The sequence below is a fragment of the Thunnus maccoyii genome, chromosome 2, assembly GCF_910596095.1.
Source record: "Thunnus maccoyii chromosome 2, fThuMac1.1, whole genome shotgun sequence".
Taxonomy (NCBI): Eukaryota; Metazoa; Chordata; class Actinopteri; order Scombriformes; family Scombridae; genus Thunnus; species Thunnus maccoyii.
The window spans coordinates 11,337,433-11,358,079 of NC_056534.1; the positions used below are offsets into that span (position 1 = coordinate 11,337,433).

The 20,647-nt window shown below is 40.7% G+C and overlaps 1 protein-coding gene across 1 annotated transcript in view; it reads right to left on the reverse strand.

The window, feature by feature from the left end:
- si:dkeyp-9d4.3 (caskin-1) overlaps positions 1-17,044 on the reverse strand; it is a 39,098-nt gene extending 22,054 nt beyond the window's left edge. Inside the window, exons 1-5 of the mRNA XM_042394184.1 lie at positions 16,645-17,044; positions 8,552-8,603; positions 5,938-6,035; positions 2,049-2,194; positions 1,811-1,906 (exon numbers count right to left, since the gene is read on the reverse strand). Coding sequence (XP_042250118.1) covers positions 1,811-1,906; positions 2,049-2,194; positions 5,938-6,035; positions 8,552-8,603; positions 16,645-16,738 — 486 coding nt within the window. The 5' untranslated portion in view covers positions 16,739-17,044. The remainder of the gene's footprint in view (positions 1-1,810; positions 1,907-2,048; positions 2,195-5,937; positions 6,036-8,551; positions 8,604-16,644) is intronic.
- Positions 17,045-20,647: the final 3,603 nt, after the last annotated feature.

Here is a 20,647-nt window from a genome sequence, read left to right on the forward strand (position 1 = left end):
CAGACGAACACATACAGCATAACTTATACATACATGTAAATGGTAAATGGTAAATGGACTGCATTTATATAGCGCCTTTCTAGTCTTATCGACTACTCAAAGCGCTTTACAACACATGCCAACATTCACACACACATTCATATACTGATGGCAGAGGCTGCCATGCAAGGTGCCAACCTGCTCATCAGGAGTGATACAGTGCTTTCTGCACAAAGTGCCCCACAATGTTTCTATGGTCACCCATTCACACACACTCACACACCGGTGGCACAGCAATCAGGAGCAATTTGGGGTTCAGTATCTTGCCAATGGACACTTCGACATGTGGACTGGAGGAGCCGGGGATTGAGCAACAGACCTTTTGATTAGTGGACGACCTGCTCTACCTCCTGAGCCAAACACCTTCTGCAAAACTAAAATTAAATTTTTGTGAATTAAAATCATTGCAGCAGAAACTGAATGCTCTCTCTACTGGCTCCCAAAATTTTGACATATCTTGGATTCAAGATGTGTTCGCCGTTTTGAGATTTTCATTTAATCAAACTCCCCTTTTTTTAAACTGTTTTGGTTTGCATTTTTTAAATGTATTTATATTCATTAATTACCTCTCTTCGTTGTACTTTCCATTGTATATTAGAGGCAGAGTCCTGGTATGGGAATCAAACAGCCTTCAAACGCACAAAGGATTCACAGGAAATGAGTCATGCATGTAATCCAGCACTATTGTTGACTATTATGTTACCGCTGTTGCAAACTGAATATTTCCTTCTGCTGGTAGTTGATATTAAAAGTGTTCAGTGTCTTCTTTTGTAGACATGTTATTTTCAGAATTTTTGGACAGCTGATCAGTTTTAAATATTAGAGGGAACAGTGCAACTGTGGTGTGGAAAACCACTCGTGAGTTTATTTGGTTTTGCTGTAAACAGATACACCAGTTGCTCTTATGTTTGTATTTCTGACAAAGGAGTTGCTCAACGAGTGTTTGCTGTAGTATTACCCATGCTGTTACCATGGTGACCAAGGGTGTCATCATAAGGTGCCATTTAGATTGTTTCTATGATGCAGTCTTTTATATGATTTGTACTGTCTCATGTTGTCTGTCTGTAGCAGCACAAATTTTAACTTCATTTCCAGAATATTGGCAAAAGAAAATTCTACTTCATGCAAATATTTAGAGTTGGTTCAAGATAAAGAGCTGGAGGTGCTATTTTTCAAGTAGGAACCATTAAACCATTTCAGAGGAAACGGGTGCAACAAGATGACGAAATTAAGAGAGCGCCAGTCAAACCTCAAACAGTGAAAAATAACATAGAAAACATGAAGGAAATATGATATTTCTGCTTGTTTAATATATTAATTTGAGGAGTGTTTTAGTTTCCTCATCTGTCCAGGTCTGATGTTTTCATCTGTCGCTATTTTTCGTCTCTTCAGTTGAGCGGAAACGTGAGTGGACATTTAAGCCACATGCATTATGTACATCATGATTTAATCTCCAAATCTGTTTACATTGCTGCTTGTTGCATTTGGCTTTTATTGATATGCCAACTTTTCCACCTCAGCCAAGCATACTTTTTTTTTTTTTTTTTTAACGATATTTCAATATTTTTTTGAAAATTGAGAATGTGAATAAAAACAGGTGTATGGAAACATACCTTGTAAACTCATTTATTGCTGCCTATCTTGGCTAGGAAGAGATTTTTAATAAAAATGAAGCTTTCAGGTTGAATAAAGGTTAAATTAGATTAAATAAAAAATGTGTTTATGTATGTAAGTGCATGAGTTTTTTTGGTTTTCAGTCAAATCTACTCACTCCAACACGTCCAAATTCACAGGCGAGGTCCAACGGCGTTTTCCCAGCTGAGTCTGAGATACACGGGTTGGACTGGTGTTGTAGCAGCATCTCCGACTGTAACACACAGAAACAAACATCTTTTCTTGCATGTAAAAAACAAAATCATGCATGCATCATGAGGCACCGATACACACACCTCACAAAAACACACACAAGGCCATCATACACACCGAAACACACACAAACACACAGTTACCCCATCATAGTGTCCATGCTGAGCTGATAGGTGGAGAGGGATCTGTCCTTCATCTGACTGTCCATTGACTGACGAGCCAGCCTTCAGCAGCATTTTCATTGGTTCAGTCTTCCCCTGCCATGCAGCGTAATGCAGAGGACGCATCCCTACACACACACACACAAACACACAGCCAAAGATGACAGCATGATAAAACACAGACACCCAGGATCCCAGGAGCACATGTACACAGACACATACAAATAAATGAGAGTATAGCCAGTGTTGGAAGAAGTATTCAGAACTTTTACTTTTCTAGTACAAAGAATAAATACTAAAATTAAAAAAAAACAATTCTGCAACAAGTAAATGTCAATGTATGCATTTAAAATCATACTTTGTTATCCCCACAATCGTAGTTATTATATATTACTAGATTATTATTATTATTGATGCTATATAACTATTAACTACAGAATTTGAGTAGTTAAATCTATAACAATGCATCATATTTTATAAAAAATCATTTCTTTTGACTGTAATCTGCAAGTAACTAGTAACTGTAGCTGTGATATAAATGCAGAGGAGTAAAAAGTGGAATATTTCCCTCTTAAATGTGGTGGAACAGAACTATATAGTAGCATTAACATTATTTTGAAATATTAAATAAAAGTACAAGTACGTCAAACTTATACTTACGTATACCACTTAAAAATGTACTTGGTTATATTCCACCACCACCAGTGTCCATTCAATATGCATAAACACCTCTGATTTTCATTTAATTTTAAAGTAGAATCACTAAACTTGATTATGAGACGTTTTTCTCAACAATAATTTACTCCATTGTGCTTATTTTGCTGTAGAAAACAATTAAACCCCAAATTCTGGAATTTTCTGCAGGCGTGTCATTCATATTTGACTCACTGCAGCAGCAGATGTAGACACAGACTCTATATCCCTCCTGGAATTGCAATCTTATTGTGGTTGACACGCTTTTGACCTTTCATGACCCTGGCAGCTCTGTTTGTGGGAACAGGATGTCCGAGACAAACTGCTTTCAGACAAAGTGTGAGACAAGAACACCCTAATAAGTGGCTGGACGAGACCCGAGAGAACAAGACCCGGAGCCTCATAGGAAATACAAGTTGCTGTAAAGTCCAGCTGAAGCATGATGCACAAAAGCAGCGTGGGAACATTACCGGTGCCTCTAACCAGAACACATTAAACACCACTTTATAGCAGTGGCTATAAGGAGCAGTGAGCATGTTTCTCATGGCAGCAACCCAAGACCCCCAGTCTTGATACCAGTGATGAGCCACATCATGGAGCTGAATAAAGAAGCCCTCCAGGCCCAGTTGGTTGGCATGAAGGACTCCTGACTCAGAGGTAAGGTGCTGGCAGGATAAAGAGACACAACAGCTGAATTACAGAAGCTAAAGCCTGTGTATATGAATAGATGGCAAGTGCCAAAGATATTCTAGAAAACATTTCAGTAAATCAGGAGGAGAAAGTAAGATATAACCCAGACTGTGCAGGGAAAGAGAGAGACTGAGCTTGTCTGCAGATGGGAGATGAATTCTTGGTGTAATGGACACTTAGAAAGAGGGTTTTGGAGGACTGCTAGAAAGGTGTCAGCCCTTTTCTTTATCAGGGGTCAACGGTGTAGTGTATTTCAAATCCTGAAAGCTCTGGCAATTGTTATAGCTGACATGTCTCCCGAACGTCATGTGGATTTTGGAAATAGCGTGTTTGATTTGGCAGGCGGTGCTGGTTTTCCTCATTTCTCAGTTTTCAACCATTAATTAGATTGCTGAACCCATCTGGAGAAGACTATAATGACAGCAATGCACCCTCAGATTAAGGTAGAGCTGTGTGAATCATGACCAGGTCATAGAGCAATGAACCTTCAGTTTATCTATGCACTTATAATGAAGCAAGAAATTTATTAACTCTAACGATGTGGGCTCTTTGAATTTGGAAATACCCATATGAGTTCCAAGCAGTATTTTGGCAGAGTTTCTGACATAGTTGCGTACTCCTTTTCCTGCTTATGATTTCTTACAGGATATCAACGAGCCAACAGGCAAGCAAGGACCTGCAGGATGTCCAAGTCAGTGACCTAAACTGGCATCATTTTGTAGAAACATTTTGTAGCTGGGTACGATGAGGGTCTGAATGAGGATCAAATCATCCAAGTCAAATTATTATTATTATTGTTATTATTTTTACTTTATTCAATCAGGTAGTCCATTGAGAATGAGATCTCTTTTTCAAGAGAAAAGAGACTTGAGAACACCTTTGTCCCAACTAGCTAAGGCATAAATCTTAAACCTGCGATAACTGATTTTTTGGGCCACTTGGGAACAACATAAGCAAGCTACAAACACACCACTGACATATTATCACCGTTTAGAGGGCAAACATGTTAGACAACAATTGCTTATTTACACATTCAGCAGACACAGAGCAACATTAGCATTCATTTGGAGCCGTGTCTCTGGCCACCTGGTGAATCTATGAAGGTGTTATACTATAAAATAACTAGTTTGTACAACGTGTTGTCCAACCACGTCAGAAATCTAAAGTGTTCTGAATCATTCATAGTTTTGCACAACATAGTTCACATGAACAGTGACAAAGATAGAGATTTAGAAAGAGATGAGAGAAGCACAACCCTGGCTACTTTCTCAACCCTGCACAGCAGGTCAACCACAGCGTGCAATGGGTGTGATCTGTGTCAGATCATCGTTTTTGGAAAGTTACAAAAGTGGTCAGACACAACCCTCCTAATACTCATGACGGAAAGGTGTTTAATGGTCCAACAAGCAGTTCTGATGAAGCAAACGCCATCCTGAAGTCTAGGAATTCACTCTTCTTCTGGCTCTGCTTTGGTCTTGGCCATCTTGTGAGGGAAATATCTGTTTAATGCTCCACTATGTTCAGCAGCTAAGTTTGTCTGTCTGCAGTTTGGTGCTGAGCAGGTAGTGTACAGTGAGATTTTAGAGCTTTGTTTGCTGAAAACAGCTGTCTGCTGAAGCTGAAATCAATACTTTTGAGAGTGGTTAATGAATCAAAACAGTAAAGTTGGAGGCTGGAAAACCAAAACAATGAGCTGAAAGACACTGACACACTCGCAGAGCTGAGGTGATAATTCTCTGTAGGTTTGTCACTATGAGTGACCCTTTTCACATTATACTTAGTTATTTAATCCATTGTTAAGATAAAATAATTGATTCGAGCAGCTTTAAGACTGACCCTTAGGTTCGTGCATTGTGTACCGTAATGTGAGCAACATACTGAAATGTAGTGACGACAATGCTCACCATGAGATTTAGGTAGCCAGTGAAAGAATGAGTTTCCCTACAACCTCAACTAAGAAAAAACAGTCAAGGTTGTAGGGCCACCTGGTGAGGTTGTCCGCCAGGTGTACGCCTCTATTTAGAGACATACTGGGCATGACTGACTGGGAAGACAGAGACAGTAGACCTACATCCTGGAGGGATTATATCTCCCATCTGCCCTGTGATTTCTCCTCCTTCTTCTGGAATCTGCCAGGCTGGGATGAAGATGGGAAAAGGGAAATCTGGACTGCTCTGCTTCCACTTGGCTCTCAGTCCTGCAGCCTTGAAACATTCCTCTTTTATTTTCTATTGTTTGCTGTGCACACAAATCTGTCACTTCTCACAAATATACTTACACAAAAAAATGTTATTGCATTTTCTGCAACATCACCTTGTATTACATAAGAGGGCATTATTTGTCACAGGGGGTAAGCTGGAAATATGTATTTGTTTTTCTGGGTTTTTTTTTTTTATTGTTTTTTGGCCTGCCTTGTGTGTTATGTGCCTGCCTCATAGTAACACAATAAGCTGTAGTGACAGTCTTATTCTGTGTGTGTATTTTTTACCTTTATGGTCTTTAATGTCCACTGCTGCCTGGGCCTCCAACAGCAGAGAGATCAGCTCCTTGTTACCACTCAGAGCAGCATGGTGCAGCGGCGACAACCTTCACACAGACACAGATTATGTGTAAAAATACACATTTATACACGTAACGTGTAAAACCAGAGCATAACTTTGCTGAAATAATCTCCAGCGTAGAGCAGCTCCGCCCCTCAGCTCTGTGTGAGCGACGGGAGGGGGCAAATGACCTACTTCCATTAATAAGCAATCTCTCTACCCCTGGAGCTGAGCGTACACACAGCGCGTCTCTGTGTGTGTGTGTCTAATGGGTCCCTGGTGAATATAAGGGCCTGGCCCTGGAGTCAAAACGAATCATCAGTCATTAAACAAGGAGTAGAGTCCAATTATCTGATTCCAATCAACATAATAAAAAGATCTTTGTTATGTGATGGAGCCAAATGGAACACAATCGCAAACCAAGCATGTGCACATAAAAAGCTTAACCAATCATGAGTCTAAATATAGCCAAAACCCATAGCTGTACATTCAGAGTTGATAAGGGAACATTTCTGAGCAAATTAAGTGCTGGCTTTCCTTTAAGGTAATTACAGTCTTTAGATTTGAGCTCTTGAGCTGGATATATGTTTCAAAGGCAGATTCAAGCAGGGGATAACGTGTAAAGTGATATATTTGATAATTTATTGATTGCAGAAGGAGATTTTTTTTGTTCCTTTTTCCTTTCTTCCATCAGTGAGGAAATCAAAACATGGGTCAGCTACAGAACAAAGCCTCGCAGGAGTTTGGTGTTCTGCTCAACGACACTTAAAGCCCCCCCCCCTTCCACCCTCCACCCTCCATCCTCCCTCCGGTCAAAAATATGCTTTGCTTTTTGTTCTTTCACTTGGATGTTTGAGCTTCACTGTGCAGAACGATGTACGTATGTGCAGAGTTTGAAACTAGACGACTGTTTCACATTAATCTGCTGAAAGTGGAAAAGTTTCTGTATCTGAGTTTAGGCCATGTACGTACGAGCATGATTAGTGACATCAGAGCTAGTTTGGAGCTAATCGTGGGCCAGTATGCAATTTGCACAAGTGTGATGTGCAAAATTGAGGCCTCCAGTGCTCCATTTTTTCAATAAGTAAGAAGGAGTACTCTTTTTAAGAGTTTCTAACAAGGTACATCTTAAAACATGTCTGGAGGGGATCTTTAAGTATTCCTGTCCCATCGTTTGAATCTGAGATTTCTGATTGAAGGACGGTCCTCCTGTGGTTGCCTGTGAACCCTTTAAATGTGTATTAGTGACTCAACCTCACAGGTTCTGGCTTTAGTGTGGACATGAGCTGTTGGCATGTCAGCAAAAAAGAGATTTTGCCTCTTTGAGATTGATTTATTTTAGGGATTTTTAGAGGCCTGGATATGTGGACGTATCCAGTATTTGAGGAAGAATGCAGATCAGTTTCACATGTAGTTAGTCCAGAGAACCTTAAGGTGCTCTCGAAGATGAAAAAATTATCACAGGAAACACTCTTCAGGCACTGTTAGGCAGAACACGGAGAGGAGTCATATTAAAAGTCTGTAGAGCGTATCGGTAATTACTACTACTATATCCGCCCCGATGAAGACCCTGTGAGGTCAAAACTGGTCAGCGTTTTAAACAGATATGGCAGATTTAATAAAGGCTTTTCATATAACTTGCTCTACTTAACAGAGCCTGCAGTATTTCACTAGGAAAACTAGAAAAAATATTTTTCTTACTCTTTAATCATCTTGTGAGCCCTCAGATTTATTTTGGGATCTTTTGGGGGGGTCCTGACCCCCAGGTTCGGCAACCACTGCCATAAACACTACACTGCCCACTTGTCACACAGTATTTGCAACAGGTCTTGTAGTCCCACATCACCGCAGGATGTGTTTACTTTGTAGTTGCAGTAGCCACGTTATCATGTACACTTAGCTAAAACATGAAGTCTAATACAACAGCTCTGCAGAAGTATAGAGGGTACAATGTTCAGCTTTTGTGGAAATTCTTTTCTAAGGCTGTTTCAACTTCCTATAGGAGGCTGTGTTTGTGGTGATGTTGAATTGTATTCCTTTATACTGACAGGTGTTTCTAATCTTTTATCTAACCCAGTTATATCAACGAGTGGAAAAACACCCCTCAGTATACTACTGAATACAGTTCAACAGCATCAACAACTACAGCCTATAAAATAACGGTGAAGTTGAATCGACACATCTGTGAAACAGTTTAAACAAAAAACCGATTATAACCTTGAAGAAGGAAGGATTTACTGCTGGGCTGTTGTGTTAGTCTGCTTTACTTATAGCCAGGTGAGCCTAAGAAACTGGCAACTGAGTGTATTTTGAATAGCTATAAATAAAAAAGTGTGAGTAAATCAGAGCCAAAATAGTGTAATACTGATTCAAGGATTCAACTGTGAAGCTACTATGTCATGTAAGAAAAGGGAATGACGTAACATGATGCCATAAAGACAAAAATGAAGTAAATTAAGAAAAGAATGGACCGAATAGGCAGAGAAAAAAACAAAAGAAGAGGAAAAAGAAGCAAAGAAAGAGTAATAATAACAATGAAACAGAGGAGTTGTTGTTTCTTACCCATCTGCATCCTGGATGTTGACATTCACCCGCTTTGCTGCTCCGAGAAGCTCTGAAATACATAAAGCAAAGAGACAGAGAGAGTGAGAGAGAGTGAAGAAGAGAAGTGTCATACTCATTATAGAGACAGTCCAAATTTAAACCTATTCAGAATTCAGTGATTAATGCGTTCTCTCCTTTACATATTCTAATATTCCCTGCAGGTAGACAGCGACCCTTTTTATACCTGCGACTGCTCTAAAACAACTCGCTGCCTTGTAACAGTTTCTTCACAACGACAACAGAGGTCAAGGAGAAGTGAAGAGGCAAGAAAAACTTCAAAAAGAGAGGATAATTCTGGATAAACTGGGTCTTTGAATGCTCAGTTACATGAAAAATCTGCACATTATGTGTTTCTCAACTGATCATAATATACGTTTGATTTAACATGGATTACTGATGTAAAACAACACCCGCCATCATCTGAAAACATTAACACATTTGATATAGTTGTTCTTAAAGTAATAATTTTGGGAACTAAGCTGATTTGCTTTCTTACCGAGAGTTATGTGAGAAGATTGATACCACTCTCATGTTTGTGTGTAAAGTATTAGAGCTGGAGTCGGGATGTGATTAGCCTAGCTTAGCATAAAGACTGGGAGCAAAGGGAAACTGCTAGCCTGGCTCTCTACAAAGTTTAAAACTCCTCCTGGCAGCAACTCTAAAGCTCACAAATTTAACCTGTTGTATCTCTTTTGTATAACTGATACACTGACAGGGAAGTAAAAACAACAAATTGTGGTTTTAGGGTGAGTTATGTGCTGCAACTATTTAATGATGAACCACAGATTATCCATCCGCCTAGCACGTCTGTGCTGAGTGTCTCTGGCTATAGTGCAGGTGTGAACTCAAGTCTCTGCACAGGCATGATGGTAACAAACCTGGCAACCTCACAGTGATGGCAAAAATCTGGGAAGTCACTGCACCCGACTGTTGTACGTTAAGAAGTAGTTACCACACATAACTCCCCCTAAAAAAACAAATTTAATTCTTAAATCTCCGTTTGATTATGGATGTCAATAAGTGAATTTTAAAGATGCTGGTAGTAATAATCTTGAACTTTAGAGAGAACCACGTTAGCTGTTTCCACCTGCTTCCAGTCTTTATGCTTTATGCAGAGTAGAGCCTCCTGACTGATACTCTGTACATAACACACAAACATCTTCTCATCTCATTCTCGGGGGAAAAAAAGCGAATGATTTTAACAAATTGTGACAATGTTGAGCTATTCCTATAAGTTAAACTTCTTGCATTAAAAAGATTTGTCAATCAGTCTGAGAGTGAATGCAGGTTTAATCTTGAGCGGAGATTGTATAATTTATGGCTTCACCATTTGTTTACACGTTGATGTCACACTGAATTTTAATCTCAGATGCATCTATAATTATCATTAGAGAAAGACATAAAGTATCTTTAATTACTACTGATGCATTTCAGTACAGCGAGGTTTATCTAAAACCATTACAATCCATGTAAACTTCAAATCCAGTTTTATGTTTGTTATCAGTCAGATTCTTTAACTATATTACAACTTCACCAAATTTAATTTTGCAAATAACCTCAATTCCTGCACTTAAAGACAGTTTGTTCCATTATGGATCAGTGTGGTAACTGTGTGTTTATCAGTAGAAAAGCAGATTGTGGGTGTGTGAGGTATATGATCTTGTTGTCATGTTCCTGCGGTGATATGTGTTCATATTCTGATGTCTGGCTGTCAGTGCATGTCCGTGCTTGTGATTATACGAATGTGCACATGTGCGTTTGTGATAACCTTGATCTTTGACAGAGCATGAGAAGGATGAAGATGAAGCCAGCACACAGCAGGATATCCAGTAAGGAGCACCACACAGACACAAACACTCACAAAAACCAACACACACAAACACTCTTAAAAGGACACAGAAAAAGCGGCTTGTTTGTCCCTCTGCTTCTACTTTTTTTTTTTTTTTTTTTTTTTTTTTGGTCAAACCCTCCTAATCCACAGGCCGTAATCTGTAGCTGTTCTGTAATCTGGGGAAAAGCTTCTCCCTCTCTCCACAGCTATATCTGCACTTCATCCCTTTATCCTGCTCTCACACTCTAATTTTCACTGTAATTTGCTAAAGAGCGCGTGCTGATTGGTAGTTCTGCAGCTTCTGTTTACACTCTGCAGCTGACATCATCCTTGTGCATGTGCTTGTGTGTGTTAGTGTGCACGTGAAGGGTCCCCCCCTATCTATCTTGGATTAAAAATAAGAACCATCCCTTCCTCCCCCCCTCACTGCTACAGCAGATGAATCAATGAGTGCAGATATCTGTGTCACCGTCAGACTATCAGAGAGCCACATGACCCCCCACCACTAACTTATGACAGAGCCACGGCATCCAACACCCACGATTATTCTACTGTCTTTTTCTCTGTAGGTCTTCTTTCTTTTATTACATAAAGTCTGGATCAGGGCATTACTCCATAATGTCGCCCTCTAACCCAAAGCCACGATGTATATTTAATCAAAATGGAGTATCACTCTGCCCTCAAACAATTCATCCTTTCTTTTTTTTTTTTGAGAGCTAAAATAGCTTTTCACCTTCAAATAATTTCATTCACAACTCGCATCAGTTACATAAATTTGTCCCCTTTAAATTTTACATCGATCTACTGCATGTTTAAGAGCATTACCGTAATGCTTTTCTGATGGTGTCCTTGGACCAGGGTTCATATCTTTTTTTATGTTAATTTTAGTCACAACACTGCAACTGAGCCCCGGTTACCACGGCAACCCCTCAACGTGCCACTCTCATAGACTGTCAATCACTTGGCAGGGATCACTATGATATTATTTTTTGCAACGTCTGAATCAAAACTCTCCAAATTGGAGCCCTATTTTAGACTTTGTTTGACATGGAATCATTCATCACCATTCACATTTGAAATGAAACCTTTCATTCTTAATCAATGGAAAGTACAGAACAGGGCAGATTCCACAGACCTCAGGAAAGGTGAATTGGAGGGTTTTTCTCGGGGGTTCTCATTACCAGAAATGTTCTGAAGTCCTGTTTCCATCACCTCTGACTTCTATCTGAGGTGATGGAAACTGCCAACATGCATTCAGAGTTTCAGTGTAACAAGTAGCCTAAAACAAAGGCCATCGCTGACATGTCTTTCCTCCCTCTGTTCAGACAATTGCACACACATATGTTAAAGTGACATGAATTAGGGTCACAATATGTTAACAGTCCAAAGACTGCATGACATTTTCACAAGAAGAATAAAACAAGCTAAACTGATGAGCTATCCAAAGATTATTCTGTAATTTTCTGTACAAACATGGCTAAGACAAACATGTACAAACATGAAGACCATGTTGTAAACTGTGGAGTCATTTTTTGGGAACCAATGTGTTTTGGCTACACAGTAGTAGTCTGTTTATTATCAGTTTATGATCAGTTACAGTTTCAAAGAACAAAAAGAATCTTCAGCTTTCTTTGCAGCAAATACACCAAATGTTCTTTATATTTTGATTCCCAGTTTAATGACATACATAACTTTGTTCAATGTTTTTAAAGGAGACATATTAATGCACATTTCTAGGTCTATATTTTTAATCTGGGGCTCAACTGGAACATCTTTGCATGATTTACAGTTTTAAAAAACTCCTTATTTATCTTATACTGGCTCTTTACACAGCCCCTCAGTTCAGCCTTTGTCTGAAACAGGCCGTTTTAGCTCCTGTCCCTTTAAGACCCCTCAGCCCACCCTGTTCTGATTGGTTAGCTTCTGGAAGCTGCATCACGGCTCCGGCTTCATAAACAAATAATAGTAGTGGGATTTCACTTCTTTTTCTCGTTCTTTACTCTAAATGGAAACTCCTCGAATACATCTGTACATGTTCGAGCAGATCTGAAATATGTGAGTGGACGACATGAACAACCTGTGGAACAACCTTAGCAACAAAGGCTACAAAAGAGTCGGATGTTTTGTGGGCATGCACGACCGATTTGACTTCAGTTTGATGGGAAAGTAGGGGTAACACTGCAAATGAAGCGTTTAGGGTAGGCTGAAGCCCTGACTTTTGACTTCCAGGAAGCATTTATACATATGTTCACCTCAAGTTTTGGACCTTTGACCATGTTTAACATAGACATCCATCATACCAGTACAAAAATTATAGAAAATCACAAAAGCATGATATGTCCCCTTTAAAGACAAATTTATTGTAATTGTCTTTTTTTGTCATTTGTTTCTCAAAGATAAAAAAAACTGAATATATTACAGAGGACAAGACTAGGATAAGTTGTCTGTTCCTTTATGTCAATTTCCCTTTCCCCTCCCCCCCTTTTCCCTTTTCCCCTCCAAAACATAGATAAAAAATTATCTATGTTGCTTCCTTAAACACCTTTAGTAAGATTTGTCCCAAAATATATCCGCTGCTGTTTACGGGGGTTGTAGCTCAGTAACTGTAAATATGCTCACTAATATCCTAGTTTTAAGAGACCTGAGAAACTTGATGATTCATATACAGTGCTGAGGTGTCTGACTGGTGCAGACATCATGTGTTCATATCCACACACTCGCTGACATTTCCGTGCAGACTGAGTTATCTCAATAGTGGAATAAACTTAGTTTGGTTTCCTGCTGCATTTATCTGCTCTGCCAGATTTAACTTTCACATCTTATCTGAGCGATACAATACATCCTCTGTGCTACCAATATCACACTTTTACTTTCATTTCAGCGTAATCAGTTCATATTTTTGCACCACGTTTTTTTTTATTTTTTTACTGCCAACTACTATGTAATATGTTGAGAAAACACTGTCACACATGTCAGACAGTGATCAGAAACTTGGATAAGGTGTTTAAATGCAACAGTATCTCAGTTTCTATTGGACTTTGGAGATAATTTAGCGAGCATATTCAGGTTTTTGAAACTGGGATATGACATTTATATGTGCAGACACATAACCAGAGAACTGCATGAACCAGATAATAACCAGGACAGTTGTGTGCACTCAATAACTCAATAATAACTTCATTGAGGTTTCAAGGTTTAACTGTATTTTGAAACCCCCTCAAATGCATTTAGAGTTGGACGACAGCGCTATGAGCATGTGACTGACATTTCATTTGCAACATTTGTCGTTAACAAGCCAAAAAAAAGAAGAAATATTCTCACTGCACTTTACTGCAACAGCATTTTATTAGTTTTTGCTGGTTTACTGGTCAGATTTTATACTTTACTTCCTCTAATGTTAAAACCAGACTTTTATACTTCTGTCTGTAACAGACAAGCTTTGCCAAAAAACTGTCAGTGTTATTTTTGACAGTTGACTGAAGACATCACTGTGGGCTCTAAGAAACTGTGAATGCCATTTTTTCACAACTTTTTAGCATTTTATCGATTAATTGATGATGAAAATAATCTTTAGTTGCTGCCCTGAATGAAACTATATGTTTGTGAGCTGTTTTTAAAGACTTTTTTATGTCTCCAGTAGTTATTAATGAGTTTGGGGCTGAAAGTAACAGAAGTCAGAAGTTTCGAGAGACGGATTAAACACACTGTTGGTTTTGGTCTTTTCATGGGATTTGTTGACAATAAGAAAAATAACCTTTAAATCACATACACCTAATCAACTAATTAGTCAACTTATCCATTAATCTTCACAGCTCTACACATATGACCATTTTACCACTTCAATTCCTTTAATTGCCTACATCAATTTTTGCCATTTTGACACTGCAAACAGCTGCTCCAGCTGTTCCCGCACTGCTGCTCTGAACATCATTAGAATACTCTTAATAAAACAAAACACAGTCAGTCATATGACTAACACCTGATGCGTTAGTGTGTCTCTTTGCATGTCTGCCTGTAATCCTGTGTGTGTTTAGAGTGTAGGTGTGTGTGTGTGTGTGTGTGTGTGAAACTCAGCTTCCTGTTTAATTATTCAAACGTAAACTTGGTTTCATGCTGTCACACACACAACTTCCGTAACTCGCCCTTTAACCTCTTCCTATCACTTCCTGTCTCTTTACCAAGCTGCATCCATATCTCCATGTTTCTCTCCTGTCCTCTTACTCTTTTTCCTCTCCCTTTTCTAACCCCCCTGTCTCACCCTCATCTCCCTCACCCGCTCCCCTCCCCTCACCTCCTCCCCTCCTCCTCCCCCTTTCTCTTTGTCGTTGTGCAGTGGACTGAGCACTCAGAGCTGATCTGTTCTGGCATTTGAAGAGAAGCATTTTTCTTTTCCATGGCACTGCTGGAATGTTCAGAGACAAACATACACACTCATGAAGAAGAGGAGGAGGACAGGAAGAGAAGGAGAGGAAGAGGAGGAGGAGGAGGAGGAGGAGGAGAGGAGAGGAGAGAGGAAGGGACGAAGAGGAAAAGGAAAAGGAGAGGGCAGGAGGAGAGAGGAAGAGAAGAGGAGAGGATGAGAGGAGAAAGGGAAAGGGGGAGAGTAAGAGAGGGGAGAATAGGAGAGGAAGAGGGGAGGAGAAGAGAAAGGGAAAGGGAGAGAGGAAGAGGAGGAGAGGAGGGAAGAATAGGGGATGAGAGGAGAGGAAGAAGAAGAAAAAGGGAAAGTGGGAGAGAGAGAGAGGAAATGGGGAAGGAGAGGAGAGGAGGAAGGGAGGGGAGAATAGGAGAGGAGAGGAAGAGGAGATGAACAGGAAGAAGAATAAGGGAAAGAGGGAGAAGAAGAGAGGAAGCAGGGGAAGGAGAGGAGGAGAGAGGAAGGGGGAAATAGGGGAGGAATAGGAAGAGGAGAGGAGGAAGAGGAGAGAGGAAGGGAATGGAGAATAGGGGAGGAGAGGAAGAGGAAGATGAATGAGGGAGAGGGGGAGAGGAAGAGAGGAAACAGGGAAAGAGAGGAGAGGAGGAGGGGAGGGGAGAATAGGAAAGGAGAGGACAGGAAGAGGAAAGAGAAGGGAAGAAGGAGGAGGTGAGGAGATGAGAGGAGGAGATATGAAAGAGGGAAGAGGAGAAAGGAGGGGAGGAAGAGAGGAGGGAGAGGAGATAGGAAGGAAGGGAGGAGAGAAAATGAGAGGAGAGGAAAGAGTAGGAAGAAAAAAGGAGGAAACACAAGAGGAGGAGGAGGAAGAGGAGAAAGTGATGTGAGAGGAAACAGGAGGAGGAAGAAGAAGAAGGAGGAGAAAATAGGAGAGAAGAGGAGGAAGAGGAGAGAGGAATGGAGAGTAGAATAGGAAAGAGAAGAGAAGAAACGGGGAGGTGAGGAGATGAGAGGAGGAGATATGAAAGAGGGAAGAGGAGAGAGGAGGAAGAGGAGATGCGACAAACTGAGAGCAGGAGAATGGAGAGGAGCTCCGGTGATGAAATGGAAGAGGAGGAGAGCAGTTTCAAGGCTGTAATTGAAATCTAATTATCACCTCAAGTCCCAGCTGACTCCACGTCAGGCACCCGCACACATGCACATGCACATTTCAGCGCCACATATGTGCGCGCATGCAAAAAATGTCTGCACGTGTGCACTTACGATCATCACATTATTACCACCAACATCTGGCGTCTTCACGCACCAATAATCCCTCCTGTCCCGAGAGCAGTGTAGGACCTCCGTGTACTTCCACCTCTCTCACACGCGCCCGCACACGCACACACATTTTTTGAGCATTCATGCAAACAAACACACACACACACACACACACACACACACACACACACACACACACACACATAAATGGTCAATTTATGTGTGGAAAACAGGGTGACACTCCTAATTTCTACTGTATGATGACTGTTCTCACACATGTGCAACGTCATCACTATCACACTCAACGTCACAGTACAAATACGCTCATAAATACACACATGCATGCAGGAAAGCACACACACACACACACACACACACACACACACACACACACACACACAGTGCACCATTTAGGATAAAAGGCATCACATCAGATTTAGCCTGCACTGCCCTGACCTGGTGATGACGGGTGTGTGCGTGTGTGTGTGTGTGTGTGTGTGTGTGTGTGTGTGTGTGTGTGTGTGTGTGTGTGTGTGTGTGTGTGTGTGTGTGTGTGTGTGTGGATGGATGGAGAGGGATACTGACTGGCTTTCCCCGGCCGAGGTCTCTGTAGAAGCCGCTGAGCTGTCAGCAAGTCCTCGGTCTTCACGGCCTGGAGCAGCTCCTGGTCTTTCCCCATGTCCCCTCCGTCCCGCCTCGGTCCCGCTCGGTCCCTCTGAGCGCCCCTCTCTCCTCCGTTAATCCGCTGCTACATCCTGTCGCCGCTCCGGGCCTCCCGCTGGAGCTGAGGCGCGGAGGGATGGATGCTGCCGGGACTGGGATGCTCCGATTCGGCCAGGAGTCCAGCTCAAGTCCTTCTCTGCGTCCACACCGCGCGCTGCTGCAGACCCACACCGACCACCACCGACTGACCGGACCTCGCTCGCGCTCTGTCCGGATGCTCCCCCGGCCGCGCAGGATCACTCGCGACAGATTCCACAGATTCTATCCGCGTGACGATTTCACCGGGTTTGCGTGCGTGCCGTGCGTGAAAACGGTGGAGCTCGAGCGCCCTCCTCTATGCTGGGTCAAATCCGCACCGCTGAAATCTCACGAGCCCTCAATCCGCAGCATGAAACGCGCGAGCCGCTGATGTTAATGTGTGACCGCTGTCGCCGCTGCCGCGGTGGTGGACAAGCTCGCGCCAGTGCCAGTGCGCACACACACACACACACACACACACACACACACACACACACGCACACGCACACAAACACAAACACGCACACACAATACACGTACACACTCACATATGGCATTACATGGGCCTAAACACGAACTACTTGTGCGCGCGCCACTCCAGTTGTTGTAATCCCGGTCCGCGCATGTGTTTGTGTGTGTGTGTGTGTGTGTGTGTGTGTGTGTGTGTGCTGGGTGCGAACTTGTGCCTGGGCGCGTGCGGTCGCACAAGTCAAGAGAGGTCGTTTGACATCGTATTAATAATGCACTCAGACGCGTGCATGGAGTGCAGTCAGCGCGCGGGACAGCGGGAGGCAGCGCGTGGACCCGTAGGACAATCAAAAGCAATGAGATAGATAGATAGATAGATAGATAGATAGATAGATAGATAGATAGATAGATAGATAGATAGATGGATGGATGTGTTATTCAAATTTTGCTTATTTTTATCTTCTATTTTATTCTATTCTTTTAAATTACTATATGTGTTTTTTTATTATAGTGTGTCAACGTCTAGTTTTAATGCCTCTTTATGTCTCATGTAAAGCACTTACAAATAAACCTGTGTCGCCTTACTCGTTTTTTTTTTTTTAAATGTGTCACCGTGGTGATGGTTTTACATTAACATGTTTAAGGTTAATGAGACGGAGATAATTTGAGGGCAGGGAAAGTGTGTGTGTGTGTGTGTGTGTGTGTGTGTGTGTGTGTGTGTATGTGTGTGTCCCTGGTGCAGGGCTAATTTAGACTAAAGGGGCCACTGCCTGTCAGATTTAGGACAGGAAGTGGAACAGATGACAGAAGACTTGTACTGTTTTACAAAAAAAACCTGTTTTGCGCCATGTTTACATGCTTTTTCTGTGCATATGTGTGACACAGAGACATATGTCACTGGCACGTCACATGCCAAGTCAAGTTAGTCTGGCTTAAACTAAATGGTGGTGGAAGAAGTATTCAGAGTACAGCAATGTAATAATACTCCATTACAAGTAAAAGTCCTGCATAAAGTAAGTAACAGTACATAAGTATTAGCAGTAAAATGTAGTTGAAGTATTTCAGTAAAAGTAGTGGTTTGGTTCCTCTGACTGATATATTATTATATATGACATCATTAGATTATTAATACTAAAGCGTCAGTGTTAGAGCAGCATGTTACTGTTGTAGCTGCTGTAGGTGGAGCTAGTTTGAACTACTTCATATACAGTTAGATAGTTTAGTCCAGTGGTTCCCAAACTAGGGGTCGGGCCCCTCCAAAGGGTCACCAGATAAATTCAAGGAGTCATGAGATGATTAATGGGAGAGGAAAGAAGAAAAAACAAAGTTCTGATACACAAAACTGTTTTCAGCTTTTGGACTTTTTCTCTAACTTTTGATTTTTGGTGAAATATTGGATCATTGAACATTTATTGAAATGAAACCATGTGAGAAGTTTAGAGGGAAGAATCACTATTTGGTGGAGCTGTTAACAACTCATAGACATCTGAAATGTGACCCCGACTACACACTGCTTTTTGTAAGATGTCACAAGCCAAAAAGGTTGGAAACCACTGGTTTCATCTTTAACAATGTGTTGTATTTTAAAATTTTAAAAGCTTATTATAGCTAGTTATATTATCCATTGTTTCAAATCTTCATCTGAAAAGTAACTAAAGCTGTCAGATAAATGTAGTGAAGTAGAAAGTACAGTATTTCCCTCTGAAATGTAGTGGAGTGGAAGTATAAAGTAGCATCACATGGAAATACTCAAGTAAAGTACAAGCACCTCAAAATTGTACTTAAAGGTATACTATGCAGTATTTGTTGGTTGGTGTCAAGCAGCAACCTCCAGCACTGAAAAATGAAGCCAACGCCAAAGTGTCAAAAACTGCAGTTCCTCGAATGGCCACTTGAGGCTGTTTACAAAAGTGAGTCATTCCCCATAGAAACCCATGTTAAAATGTCCAACTTTACAGCAGAAATAAACATGTTTACAGCCTGGTACAAAAAACAGATTTGGTCTCTATAGCTACTTTTCCCCTTCATGACAACTGTACGGTGGTGAATTTTTTTTATAACTCACTCGTTTAAATTTTATTAAGCTGTAAAGTTATGACCGGTAAGCTTTGAGAACAGTTAAATATTCTTTTAACTGCAACAATAATTTTAATGTGGATGAACTGCACACTGTACATTCATACTCCAACAGTCTTGGTGGTTTACTGTTAAATCTAAAACCACATTCAAGTACAAAGTTGAATATCCGCAGAACTTAAACACACAAACCTCTTTTATGAATAACAGCCACTTTGCAATCATTTTTATGTTTCTTGTGATTTTTATTAGGGAAGGACATTCCTGGAGGACACTGCTGTGCCGACTGCTTTCTCTTTCTCCAAAGGAAAGAAAAGCAGCCAGAACAACATCACTTGTTTCACAAGACATAATACTGCTTTCGCACTTGTGGACCCCACCCTCTTTATGGTTTTATTGTTTTTATATTGATATTCCATGTTGTTAAACTTTTTTTCATTCACTTTCTTTTATTCAATTTTATTTTTCTCTCAATTGTTTGCATTGTACAGCACCTTGTAACTCTGGTTTTGAAAGGCGCTTTATAAATAAAGTTTACTTTACTAACTGAGTAACACCTTCTCAGATTTTGCAATGTTGCAAACTATTGAGTGTGCAGGTAATTCTTTGTTTTTGCACTTTGAGCCCTTTAATCCAGCACTGGACCATCTGGTTTGTTTGGATGAGTCACATTCTCCTGTGTTTAAACTAGACTTCTAAGAGAGCAACAAACAAAAGGGAATCTCCAGAACCTTCTTAGGCTCTCTGCTGGGTGAAAGGCTCCGTAGTTATTTTCAAATAGAAAGTGAAAATACTCCCGCACACACAGAAATGGACTCTGCATAATAATACATCAATGTTTCGGTCCTCTGACCTTTCTAAAGACATTTCAAGACAATGTCTTGAGAAAGGTCAGAAGTCTGAAACGTTGTGTGGGAATATTTTCACTTTCCACTCAAGCTAGACTTCTATGCCTTGGCAAAAGAGTTGAGCATTAATAATATTTTATCTGTATTGTATGATTTACTTGTCCCCAGAGTAAAAACTAAACACGGAGGAGCAGCGTTCAGTTTTTATGCTCCACATATCTGGAACAAACTCCCAGAAAACTACAGGTCTTCTGAAACTCTCAGTTCTTTTAAATCACAGCTGAAGACTTTTCTGTTTGCACTGCCTTTTATTAAACCAAATTTTACTATTATTCTCTTGTTTTATCTGTCTTATTATTTTTTAAGCTTTTTATTTCCAAATTTAACACTTTTTATGTGTATTTAAATGTATTTTTTACTTGTGTTGCTTTTATATTCTGTCTTGATGTCTTTTA